A 13,387-nucleotide genomic window follows, 5' to 3' on the forward strand; every position below is an offset into this window, starting at 1 on the left:
GTCAACCTTAAGGATGGAGGCTGGGAGATAATCTCAGTCTTGCTCTGCTTTTGGAGACTTTATCCAAAAACTGACTCAGATTCTGGTTCATTGAATTGTTAGGAGTTTTTTTTACCAAAAGAAAATTGAGATCAGTCTTGAAATTCTGCATAATATTACTTCTGGCCTGATCCACTGAGTTGATTTTTCTTCATTAGTCTTATGTGAGGAATTGTAAGTATTGAATCCTCAGTGACTTTCTGTAAGACTGAATCCAGATTGCTTCAGACAGCTGTTTCACCAGCATCTCATGCCACTGGTGAGAAACAGCTTTTGGTTTGATTCGGCTTTTTCAGGCTGAAGTTATTGCAACATATGTGTGTTATGTCATTCAGAATGTTCTTATAACAAAATGAAAGCAAGCTCCTGTGTGTTCTTCAATAACTTTCCATCTCATTTTTTCCCTAGATGATTGTGATTGACAGAGCACAGTTCTTTTGTGGTTTATTTATTGACTATAGCAGGCCTGACTTTTTCAGTTTAGAAGCGACTTTTTAATTTTCAAATGAGTAGAGCACCATTTCATTTTCCTAAAAAAAGGCCACTGGATTTGCATCCATTAGATTTATTGTATCTAATGTAGCACAATGAAGCTAAAACATACAGAGAGGATGAAAATGTAGAGATTTGCACTGGAGGAAGACACTGTGTACTACAGTGAACACTTCCAAGAGTTCAGTGTTCTGGAGCTGCATGTTTTTCACTTTCATGTTAAGAAGGGAATGTTTGTGCTCTTTTGGCTGGATGAAAAGCCTGAGAAAAATTAAGGACAGATCTGACGTTGCTTTGGAACAGAGATGAAACATGTAACGTGCCATGGTGTTTCCTTCAGCACATTTCTGTCGGGACTTCCCCACTGCACAGATAGATTGCAGGCAGACCAAATGCACTGGCTGGGGTTGTAGAGGGTAATCCCTATAGACCTTCTTTTTCACCCACAAAGTCTGCCTTCGGGACCTGTACTAGCAAAAGCTGTGGCACTTCAGTCCATGCTATCTTTTTGGTTTCTGTCCCGCTTTCAGTCTTTTTAGCTGTCAAATAGAACCAGGGTCAAATACAGAAAGCCACCTCTGATTTGAGAAAAATCTTTTGTTTACAGAAGTATCTTCCATATTTACAAAGGGGTTACCATTGGGACTGGTATTTCCTAGAACAGACAGGTGTTGGTTAGCTTTTTTCTCACCGTGCATCCTTTCCATAGCCCTTCACTTTGATTTAAAATTGTAGAGCAAACAAATTTTTAAAAGAAAAAAAAATATGAAGGGAAAATAAAGAGGAGGATCTGTCTTACAGCATTGAGACAGAATTTGGGGATTACAATTTGGTCTGATAAGTTTCAGCATATGGAAGACTGGCAGAATGCAAGACTCTGGACGGACAGGAAGATTCCTACAACCTCACCATAACATTAGAGCTCTGCACTCTTTAATATCTTTCATAGGTGCATTCAGCTCAGTGAAGGATGAGCTACACCCTTGTCTGAAGGACAGGCAAGAACAAGTAGCTTTCTGCCCCATGAGATGAGTATTTTCCACTGTGGGGAGGGAATTTGTTCTTGTCTCAAATAAAGTAGTTCATTAACCTTGTGCTCCATAGTGTCATCTCTCCATTTAATTGCCTAACTTAAATTTAACTTTGATGTTAGAGAGATCCAGTAGCCAGACTAGGAGTACTATAAGTAAAACTATTCACTTTATCATTTCAGAAATGGAGAGAGTAGCTCAGAGGTCTTTGAGTCCAAGTCCCAGCAAGGTCAGATCAGTATTGAATTGACTCCAGACAGAAACTTTTCTGGTTTTTTTTTTAATTATTTTTCCCCCATACTTTTTTCCATTAGTGGGTATTTACTAGAGCTGTTTCCAGCTCTTCTTTCCAAGGTTTGTATTCCGTAATTCAAATTAAGAGTATTCAGCTTTTTTTAACAATTCTTCTGTGTTTCTCTCCTGTATTCTTTTTCTTCCTGTCTTCTCCTACAGGACTGTTCTGCTCCTGTCTCCTACACAAAGGCATCTGATGCCCTTTTATACTCAGTTGATGTGAATCAGCAAGAGTAATTTGATTCCTGTGTTTACCTTCAGACAACAAAGCAACAGCATTAAAACCCCTATATTGTTAAAGTCTAACACAGTATTTTAAAACTAACTTATCCGTTACATTTTCAAGCCTATTTATTAAATGATTTAAAGTCCAGAATTGCTGTAGTAACTTTTCTCTGTTTCATATTAGATTTGTGTGGAAACTCTTGAATTTAAAATGTTTTGTAGAGAACAAAATCAGTAGCACATTTTAATAATCCTGTTATGATACAAAATATTACAACCTCCTATGATTTCTCAGGAACCTTCTCAGTTGACCATTGCATAAAGTTATAACATATATTGCATTTTAACACTATAAGACATGAATGTCCCAATCTTTGGAAGCCAATTGAATTAGAAAAATCTTTACCGTGGGCAATTTTTGGCTCAGTATATTTTCTTGAAAATATGAAGGCATGTATTTCTTGGTGTGGTTAGAATAACTTTCAAGTTTGTAGTTCATGCTTTATAGTACTAAATATGCCTTTTGATACTCTATTTTCTTTTTAATTCATAGTCTGTCTTAATTTTCTTTTTTTTTCAAATTTTATATCTTAATTCTGCAGAATTGCTCTAGAAGACATATATAATGTATTTTTAATATGCTATCAGAAAGGTTAATAAAAATGAGCACTTTTCTGTACTTCAATGTTATTTATTTAATTTTTACCAAGTTCTGCTCTATAAATTCATGACTAATGATAAGTAAAACAGATAAGATAAGCAAAACAAAAATAGACCTTCTATCTAATAAGACATGCTACATTATCCATTTAAACAGCTTCTGTAATGAGTAACTGAAGAATGGTTCATGGAACATCAAAGGATTTAATGAACCACCCAAATAAGTGAAACACTGAGGCATCCTCAAACTCCCAAGTACAAAGTAGCTTTGTTACAGCAGAAGTATATATGCAGGGTGGATAACAAAAAATTAAGTGCATTCGGTACTTCGTATTTTTATTGTAAAACACTTGAAATAATGATATGCCAGTCCCCACAATAACTCTCAGGTTTGTTGTCTAGTTTCAGCGTAATTTGAGAGATGTGCAATTGCCTGAACGATGATCAGTTCCCAGAAGTTTTGTTTAAATAGGTTTGGTTTGAGGTTACATGTCTGCGCCATCTCAGCACTGGCCGTGAACAGAGGCAGCCAGACCCTGCTGAGGCGGAGCATGCATAGGCAGGAAAGAGAGACTTGGATGCATCCAAAGAAAAGGCTGCATAAGCACACTTATATTACTGGACTCTACAGAGTCTGTGCTGGAGAGAACTATTCAGATAAAGGATGTCCCAGCATTCCTAAATTCCACACTTAAAATGCAACGTGCTTCTTTAAACATCAAAAAAAAAGGGAGTTAGTATGCCTATGTCTGTCAATGTTAGATCTCGACAAGTATAGCACAAATGGGAACCTTGACTCTTTTTCATTCGTTGTTAACAAAAACAGGTTAATTCAGCAAAACATCTGCAGCTGATGGATGTATTACTGAGGTGTTCTCTGTGTTTGTGGTATCCCTCTTGTTAAAAGCTACATAGGTTCAAATGCCGGATTAATTAGGCAGCAGTCTGTCTTCACAGGATTTGTTTTGCTATGTGAGAAATGAAAGGTCTTATTGCTGAAAGCATTTTTGGGTTGGAAAGATGCTTGTCTATTTCTTTAGGATTACAATTATTTGGATGTTTGAGCACTGTATGCATGCTACTCTATAATTAATTTCTTGGTGTCATTGAAAGATTTTATATCTTGTTCACTGAAATGAATAGAGATCTATTTTTCAAAGTGTTTCTGAGATAGGCACGTCTAATTGCAAAACAGCTTCATAGAAAGATTGAAGCTGGCCTAATCAGAATTTGTGTCACCTCATACCTCACCACTAAGACGGTGGCGTTACTGCTGTAAGCACTCAGTGAATGTAAAGCAGCAGGCAGTATCTTTTCTCAGTGATTTTACAGACTGAGCAGGTAAGAATAAGAATAAATCAGAAAAAACTGGTTAGGAACAACAATTTCGTATGCAAATATCCATTTTTGAGGAGGATATAAAGGCTGAATAATTTCCTTTTAAATATTTTGGATAGGATTTTGTTGAGAAGTGTTACTTAATAGAGAGTGGAAAAGAGATCCAAAAAATCAAATAGGAAAATACTGAGGTCACCAGAAAATGACTGGGAAGTTTTCTCAGATCCCCCAGGTGAATCTAGCGTTCATTTGTTCATTTCTTTAAACTAACTAGAAATTATAGTTTTAAGCAAGAGTCCATACTGTCATTACTAACGTACATTCTAAGAAGGTCAGCTTTCCTGTGGAAACGTTTGGATGAAGCACAGCTGCCATGCACAGACTCACAACTGGGTGCGGTACGAGCTCACAGCCCTGCTGCAGAGGCTAGCACAGTCCCCACCAACTCTGCAGCTCTTAGTGACAGCTTATGGTTTCTTAAGTGTGGGTTGCTTTGGTTTTTTTATTTTTTTTTCTAGCACTGTGGAAACAGAAGTGATAGTTTACTTTCTCCATTTTGAGAAGTTGTTTAGGGGCTTGTTTTCCCCCGCTGATAGCTATCTGTAGCTCTATTTAAGATGCAAACACGTTCTTTTTTGCCCATTACATAAAATGGAATTGTTGAAAACAATTCTGTGTGCTTTTGCTGCAGATGATACTTGTAAATTAACCTGTGAAAATGGAGGAAAGTGCATTATAAATGAGAAGGGGGATCCTCGATGTCACTGCTGGCCAAGTTACTCTGGTGAAAGGTGTGAAACCAACCACTGCCACAACTACTGCCAGAACGGAGGAACCTGTGGAGCCTCTCTCCTCGGTAAATATTTCTGAGAAGCTGTATCTGTATCTTATTTGCTTTGTCCATACATAGACTATGTGCAATATAGCAGTATATACCATACATATACTTTATAATCAGTAGTGCTTTTCATTCATGTATCGGTGTTTTAGCACAATTAAGCTGCATCCCACAAAAGAGAGCAGGTAAATGAGTATTCCGTATAAAGATGCACATGTTGAGGTGCACAAATGGAATTGTAAGGTGTAAGGTCCAGTCAAACTGCATCTGGAATAACCCCACACATCTTGCACTCCTTTTATCTCAATTATCCCTCTAAATTTTTACGTGGATACACAGAGATATTTCCTTAAATTACAGAATTGTGTGACCTCAATCTTTTACCTTTGCCTTACTGAAATTCACAAAGTAGTCATTTTACTCATCTAATTCTCAGGCAGATTTGGTTGATCAGAATTCAGATCCTTTGTGTTCCTGAAGGAATTTGAAATCATATCTCTTACCTTCAGGGAGATTATCCTAACTGTCAAAACGCAGATATTGGGCAGTTGATCTTTATCCCGAATGTGTAGGCTGTTGTAGCTTGAATAATGCAATTGGGGTTTGGGTTAGAGAGGTAAAGTGTGATAAGAAGTAGTCTAAAATCTAGTAATTATGTGAGAAAGGAGAAGTTGAATTCTATTTTCTGCTCCAATGAATATTTAAATATTTGATTCAAAGTAGAACAACTGGAGAAGAGTTTGCTGTCTAGTTTCTTTTCAGAAGCCTATCAGCTGCTGAAGATGATGTGAATCATCATCTCCTACGTGATGAAATGACCAACACCTGATTTCTGTAAGAAAAGTACAATACTTGACTTTAGAACGGGAGTTTAGCACAACCAGAGAGAGCTCCCTGTAATGCAGAATTATGTATCTTAGTCTCTGTGGCAGAGGGCACTTAGATCTCAATGTTTTCCTTAGCACTCCTTGCTAATTAATTCTAGCTGATATAGTTTAGTAATTTAACATCACTTGCTAGCTTCTCTGGAGCCTCCTCTTATTTACTGAGATGTAGTGGCAAAAACCCAAGCAATCTACTGTGTGCCAAACAGAGGATTTTTCAGTTCTGAGTATTTGAGGGTTAATAAAGTTTTTCATAGTTAACATCGCTAATAATTACTAAATATTAGAAGATGAGAATTACTTGTACTTGAAGTTGATTAACTTGAAACTTTACTTGAAACTTCTTCGAACAGCTGATGGAACTACTGACACAAATGATAAGTAGAGATTTTTATCAATGTAGTGAAATCAATACATGTTTAGTGAGAACATGCAAGTGAATTAAAGTAAGGCACTGGTGATTTAAATGATGTGCAGAACTTCCTTGTCTTCTAAGGAGAGGATGTTTACTGCCACAAATTTCCATGTCTGGCATTAAATTCACACTTTTGTGGGGTGTCATAGTTTAGCCCCACTCGGAACCAGACTACGCAGTCTCTCTCTCACTCCCGCCACCCTCCGAGAGAACAGGGGGAGATAATATAAGAAAAAAGGCTCAAGATTTGAGATAAGGACACGGAGAGCCCATTTTGGGCGAAACGGACTCGACTTGGGGAAAACTATTTTTTTATTATTAAAAACAAAGCAGGATACTGAGAAAGAGAACAAGATAATTTTCTCCCACCCCTCCCTCTTCCTGGGCTTAACACTGTCTCTACCACCTTCCTCCCACCAAGTGGCACAGGGGGGAAGAGGGAGTGGGGCTTATGGTCAGTTCATCACACTTTGCTTTGAGTTACTCCTTCCTCCTCAGGGGAAGAACTCCTCACATTCCTCCCTACTCCATCATGGGTCCCACCCACAGGCCACAGTCCTTCATGAACTGCTCCAGTGTGAGTCGTTTTTCCACAGGGTGCAGTCCCTCCAGAACGGCTGTCCCAGCGGGCCCTCCACAGGCTGCATCCTCCTTCAGGCATCCACCTCCCCTGGCGTGGGGTCCTTCATGGGCTCCAGGTGGATCTCTGCCCCTCCGTGGACCTCCATGGGCTGCAGGGGGACAACCTGCTCCACCATGGTCATCACCACAGGCTGCAGGGGAATCTTGGCCAGAAGCAGCATTACTGCTCCCCCTCCTTCTTCACTGACCTTGGCATCTGCAGCCGTTCCTCTCACAATAAAAGTTCTTCGCAACAGGCTGGCACACACCTCTCAGGTTCTCTTCACATCTCATCTCCTCTCCACTTCTTGCAGCCAGGCTGGGCTGAGTCGGGCCCAGTTGGCCGCCCGGTGGGAGGCAAGAGGGTGAGGCCTGCATAGCTGACAAGGCTCACACCTCCCCCTTTCTGCCCCAGCTTCAGCTTCTTCAGCTTTTCCCCTTCTTAAATACGTTACTGCAGAGGTGTTATCAGGGAACGTTCTGCTACCAATTGGCTCAGCCCTGGCCAGCAGCGGGTCTGTCCTAGGCCCAGCTGAGTCCACTGAACAAAGGGGAAAGAACTTCTAGAAGCTTCTTACAGGAGCTGCCACTGTAGCTGCCCCCCCCCCCCCCCCCCCATAAAACTAGCACATGGGTTAAAAGGCTTCATAAAATTAATAACTCCTAGAACTCAGCTCAGCTGTGAATCCTGCAGAGACCCCAGGGTTTTATTTAATCCTTTTCTTTTGGCAGTAGCTATAGGCTCACTCACCTCCAGCAGCTCGTGTTTTCTTTACCAGGCAGCTAACACTTGCTGTGCTCACACAGCTATGCTATCACTGGGATTTTTTTTTTTTCTCCCCCCTTCTAAATCCAGCTTCTGAAATCTCTCAGCCTTGCTGAAATAATTAGTGTAGTAGGTTTGGTCACCCGTGAGTAAAGGAAAGATATGAGCAGATTCTACAATGTACTGCAGCTAAATTGTTAATCACGGCCCCAGCTGCTGCAGAGGGCCTGGAGATGCAGGCATTAGCCTTGTTTCTGCTTGGTCTCAAACAGGATAGTGTGCCTGCACCAAGAGTGCATCAGGAGAGCCAGCATGGATGTCACCACAGTCCACATCTCACTGTTCAGTTGCCTGATTTTTGGGAATCCAAACCTTTAACTGCAAATAAAGTTTACTGTACCACACACGGCCAAAGTGTGCCGAGCCTTTACGAGCCAAAACCAATGCAGAGCTGGTTCTGATTACTCCTGCTGGACATACCTGCTACTAGGAATATTCTTCTGCTGTGCTGTGTCCATTTTCCCAGTTTAATAAAATTGCCGTAATCATATTTCAAGGTGACCAGATTTTCTATCTGCCATTTCCAATTCATGAGGATAGCCGTGCCTTGAAGCCCATGCCGTAACTAGCATGTACCGGAGACGTGGAAAAAAAAAGTCTGTATATCTTTCTAAATCAAAGTGACTCCATCTAGCATTCCAGATAAAATTTTCAAATTGATCCACATCTCATCTTCCTTGCATTCCTAGCCCCTGGACCCTGTAAATATTCTATTAAGAAGAAATAACTTTTTTTTTTTATCAGACTGTATTTTTTGTCTGTATTAGGCCATAAATCATGTGTTTCTGAAACAAACTGGCATGTCAGAGAGATGTCCTAATCCTAGTTCAATCTAATCCATGATACACTAGAGCCATTATGTATCTTGCAGAAGGAGGCTAAACTGGATGCCTGAAAATCATTGAAAACTGTAATTAAGTCAACAAAGGTTAATTTCTCAAGTGGTTTTGCAACAACCATTTTCTCTTTGCAGTCAAATATACCACGGTGCAAGGCACGTCATTCAGTAGTTTAGCTGCAGGGGCTGCATACACCATTCCCAGTTTGAACTGAGGGTGTGAAATCCAGACCAGAGCAGCGTTCACTCACTCTCTTCTCATTGCCTCAGGCTTCAAGGCAGAGTTGATCTGCTTTGTCAGGTTCATATGACAGAGTCATTAGTGTATATGGTGCTTTATTCTTGCACATTGCAACATGTAGGAATATAGAGATTCTTTATTACCGGGAATTGCTCTGGTTTTCCTTAATGGTTGTAAAACTCAAGCATTATATTTTGTCTAGATTTCAAATATTACATCCTATCAGGTTGATCTGTTGTTTAACAATAGGTACATTGTATGCTTTTTTTTCCTGGAAAGTATAAAATTACCGTTGCAAACTAAAGTCAGCTCAATATCATTTTAATTTCTTCTACACTGCTATTGCTATCTGTGTGTACCACCTACTGTACTACAATGCTCACAACCAGTTCCTAAAAAAAGCAGCGTTTGCTTTTGATCCATTATACAATTGGCTCATCAAACTGTTGTGCTAAAATGGTGCAATCAAGTTGCACATATTTTCCCAATTTTCTGTTTTCTTTAAATTTATTTTTGTTCAAAATGATGAAGCTTTTTCTTCTGGAAGTTGCAGAAGTCATAGATATATGAGTGCCAATCCAAATCCTATCCACAAAATATAAATGACCTGTGATAATTTCAGCTTGCCTGACTTTATCTTTCTTAGAAGCTCTGATTGCCCATGTCAATTCTTTTATGTTATCCAACTCAAACAACTTTGATGCAGTCAATGTAATCAGTGTCATTCTACACGCATACCCTTCGTAAAGCTTAGGGACTGCTGGTAAATTTAGCCTCACAGGGAGATGAGCCTCTGCAGGGTCTCTGCTGCTAGGAGAATTTGCTGGGAAGTGAGGGAATTTCCTTATTGTTGGCTTCTGACTCAAAAACCAAGGAAGAGATCCTGAAAACAAACCTTTCATCATGTCCTGATATAAATAAAATGATGCAGCATATAAAATACTCTTCTAGTGAATGTATGTGTTCTAGTCAACGTGTAAATCCCATTCTCTTTCACCGCCCAATATGTAATAGTAATGTGATAACCAATTAAGTAAATTGCAGAGTATTACTCATTTTTTTAAAAAATGATTGTGCTAAATCTTTGCTGGATGTGGTAAGTTGTAGAACCTCATTATCTGCACACAAATGTTAATTTGTTAAACAAATCCCACTGGCAATTCAGGGATTATTCACTATTGGTTTACTTACTGCTAAGCCTTTTGGCAAATTCCTATGTGAATGTTATATAGCTAGAGACTGGAGCAACTTTAATTAAAATTTATAAGTTTATGACAGTTGTACTGAACTACAATAACTGAACAAAGAAAATGTCATCAGTTAATTAAAAGTACACATCTGAGACATGTAATTAAAAGTTTGGTGTAATAATGAATGCTTTCCAGTAAGCCAAATTAATGGGAATTTGGAAAAAAAATTAAATGTTACCATAAAAAGGTGCTTCCTTTCTCCTTACAATTTAAAGTAAAAATGTCTTGAACACATTAGCTAGACCTAACTAGGTCACAAAATTAGGTAAATACCTATTTGTACTACACTTAGAGGATGAAGAGTATGTCTAACTACATAGAATTGTGATGTTTGCATCAAAATGGTTAAAAAATTATATCTTTCCTCTAAGTAAAAATTGAGGAAATAGTCTCAAAAAATTATATATAAAGTAGATATTATTTTATAGTCTATTTTATAAGCAAAATAAGTTGATTTGGGGGCATGTTGGTGCATACTGAAAATAGTGTCAGTGAAGAACCTCTTTACTCTGTTAATGTCACATTGGTCCCAGTAGTCTCAAAGGGGGATGCTCCGTCATCTTGTCACCAGGACAGGGACTGGGGGAAGGGGTGAGGGGTGGTTCTTACCTAGATGTTGAGGCTGTCTGGTCTGGTACACAGTTGATCTAAGGATCCCAACAGAACCACAACCACTGTAACCAGCCTTGGTAAGAGCCGCCTTTGAGACTACTCTAATGTATTCTGAGTGTTCTTTTCTCCCTTTCTTTCACAATATGGAGAGAATCTGTTGGGATTCATCCCAGTCAGCTGATCTACTAATTACGTACAGTAATACAGCTTCTCTCCACTACTGTTGGTTCAGTAAAGCTAATTATGGTTCGTCAGCCACACAGAAATGAATTATTGTGATTCCCACATACTCCTGATAACTGCTCCAGAAGACTTGGTACTACTTACAGTGGGCTGGTGTAGTGCCACATTATTTTCTTTAACAGTGACAGCAAGGGAAATATGCAAATTGGGTGTACACATTCAAACGTAACAACTTAAAAACATACATTACTGGTAGGGAATTTACCATTGATTGGACGAAATAAATAGGATATGTCTTGGTACAGACATTCATCTCCATGCTCTCATTTTTTGAAACTTTCAGAAAGCTTACAAAAATGCTGCTATTTCCATAAAAGATTTTTTTTTTTAATTGCAAAATACTTTGTGTGGTCACACAAAATACATAATATTTCTCTCTTGTTTAGGCAACAGTATGAATCAAAGTTGATCATCTTAGTTGTGTCCATTACAAAATAAAGGTAAATAGGAGTTTAAGATATATGAGCAGACTCCCAAAAGAAATGACCTACATATAACAGAGAGAGTGCAATAAAATATTTATTAGCTATTTTTTTAAGATGATTAGAAAAGTTTTTTGCTATTATATAGCAAATAAAATTGGCAAACTAGGAGTAACTACAGCCTCTGTAACCAAAACCTAGTAGAATATTGTAGGATTTTGATCCATATAATCTTATGGATGATTTTTCTTTGTAAGAAAGGGGGAAACTGCATTTCATCTTCATACCAAAAACTTCACATATTTGTTCAAGTCCTGCTGCCAAAATAACTTATGTCCTAGGGTCAACAAAACATTTGAAAAAGTATGTGAGAAATTTTTGTTTCAGTTCTGTCAGTTTTGGAATCAAGATTTTAAAAATTTGTAAATTCTTCTTCTTTTTTTTTTTTTTTTTTTGAGAGAGAGACTTCATAGAGGATCTTCAGATATTAGTGACATTCAAGTACATTGTTCCCCCAGAGAATTGTCATTATTATTTTTGTTACTTGTTTATGTCTTACCAGGCACTCTTTAATTTAATCTCTGCAATTCATTTCTTTAGAATTGCTATTTGGAATTCTTTTAAATACAAAATACTTAAATAGGGACTACATGCATTATGTTCTATTTTCATATATATATATCTATAATGAGACACTCAGTGTATCCAAGAATTGGATAATAAATAGCAAAGTGCATGCACGTTCATTATAAATCACTGAAAGTGGAAAAATCTTGAACAAAAAAAAAGATGAGCTTCTTACTTTCTAGATATTATTACTATGATTTTGAAATAGAACATTTATATATGAGATGCTGAGAGTGCGTGGTATGTTGTGAACATTTCTGTGATTCAGTGGCGAAGGTCAGGAGTTAAGAGGCAATTTTACTTCTGTGTCTGTTCAGCTCTAGTCCTGAAGCTTCGTGACCTGTGTAAATGCTGACGTTTTCTATGCCTGAGATTACTATGCAGTGTTTGTTAGTTAGTTAGTTGTCACATCTTGTTTAATGTGACTAATTCCTGTGCAAGAATAAATCAATATTCTGATTCTATGATACAAAACCTTATGGCATTGTTTGTCGTTGTTTAATACTGCAATTTTATTAAAATGTTTCTGGATCCATTTTGTATCAGAAATAATTTACCAGAATAAGGCAGATTAAAATGTCATTATTAGTATTGTTTTAGATACCAACAGACTGTGTATCAATAGGCAATGAAGTATTAATGTTACAAAAAGTCATGTTAAATTGAGTGACAAAAATGGGATTTAGGCTATACTGAATTAAATTTTCATAGAACTGTCAGCAGTTTGGTGTATTTATAAGCCTACATTAGCAAAGAATGGAATAATCTTTTCTACAAACTAGAAAAATATCATTATTCCATCATTTTAAAAAATAGAGAAACATTAATAATAGAAACTGATTTCAGACCTCTAGATCAATGTTCTTTCACTGTTTTATTTTAACTTTTTTATTGAAACACTGTTTCAGATAAATGACTATGCGAAACTCCCTTGGCTTACGGGGAGAAATTTAAATACAAGTGTATACATGGGAAAAACAAAAAAAAAAGTCTGTGCTAACATCTGAGTTCAACATCTTTGATTTAATGTTTAGATCACAGGGGACAGATATGAATAACCAGGCTGATGCATATTAAACTAGTTGGAGCTATTTTTAAGTCAATGGTTTTGTTCCTGCTGTACTCATTAGAGGAAGAGACTAACTGATCTCATGGCCTTTAGGATGATTTGCAAAACACTTTAAATTAGCATAGCTTAAAATAGAAAATATGGAAAAGACTTATCTGAAGGGTGTCATGTAAGAAGAGTAAGATGTAAGTGAAGGAAAAAGAATAAATAAATAATTCTTCATGAATCAGAGTAGAAAAAATGAGGGCACTTCACTTGCATTTAAAAAATCTCCAACAAATATCATATTAAATGACTACATAGTAATAAAACAAAGGCAGACCAGAAGAAAATCAGAGTTGTGGGATTTATGGAATATTTAGTTGAATTTACATTACTTTAACAAACTGAATAGAGAAGGGGGGAAAAAAGTAAGAAGGGTT

The 13,387-nt window shown here is 37.6% G+C and overlaps 1 protein-coding gene across 1 annotated transcript in view; it reads left to right on the forward strand.

The window, feature by feature from the left end:
• LRP1B (LDL receptor related protein 1B) overlaps positions 1 to 13,387 on the forward strand; it is a 579,931-nt gene that overhangs the window by 536,516 nt on the left and 30,028 nt on the right. Inside the window, exon 85 of the mRNA XM_086750558.1 lies at positions 4,771 to 4,935. Within this exon, the coding sequence (XP_086606684.1) occupies positions 4,771 to 4,935 (165 nt within the window). The remainder of the gene's footprint in view (positions 1 to 4,770; positions 4,936 to 13,387) is intronic.

The sequence above is a fragment of the Chlamydotis macqueenii genome, chromosome 6, assembly GCF_036417535.1.
Source record: "Chlamydotis macqueenii isolate bChlMac1 chromosome 6, bChlMac1.mat, whole genome shotgun sequence".
In the NCBI taxonomy this organism is placed as follows: Eukaryota; Metazoa; Chordata; class Aves; order Otidiformes; family Otididae; genus Chlamydotis; species Chlamydotis macqueenii.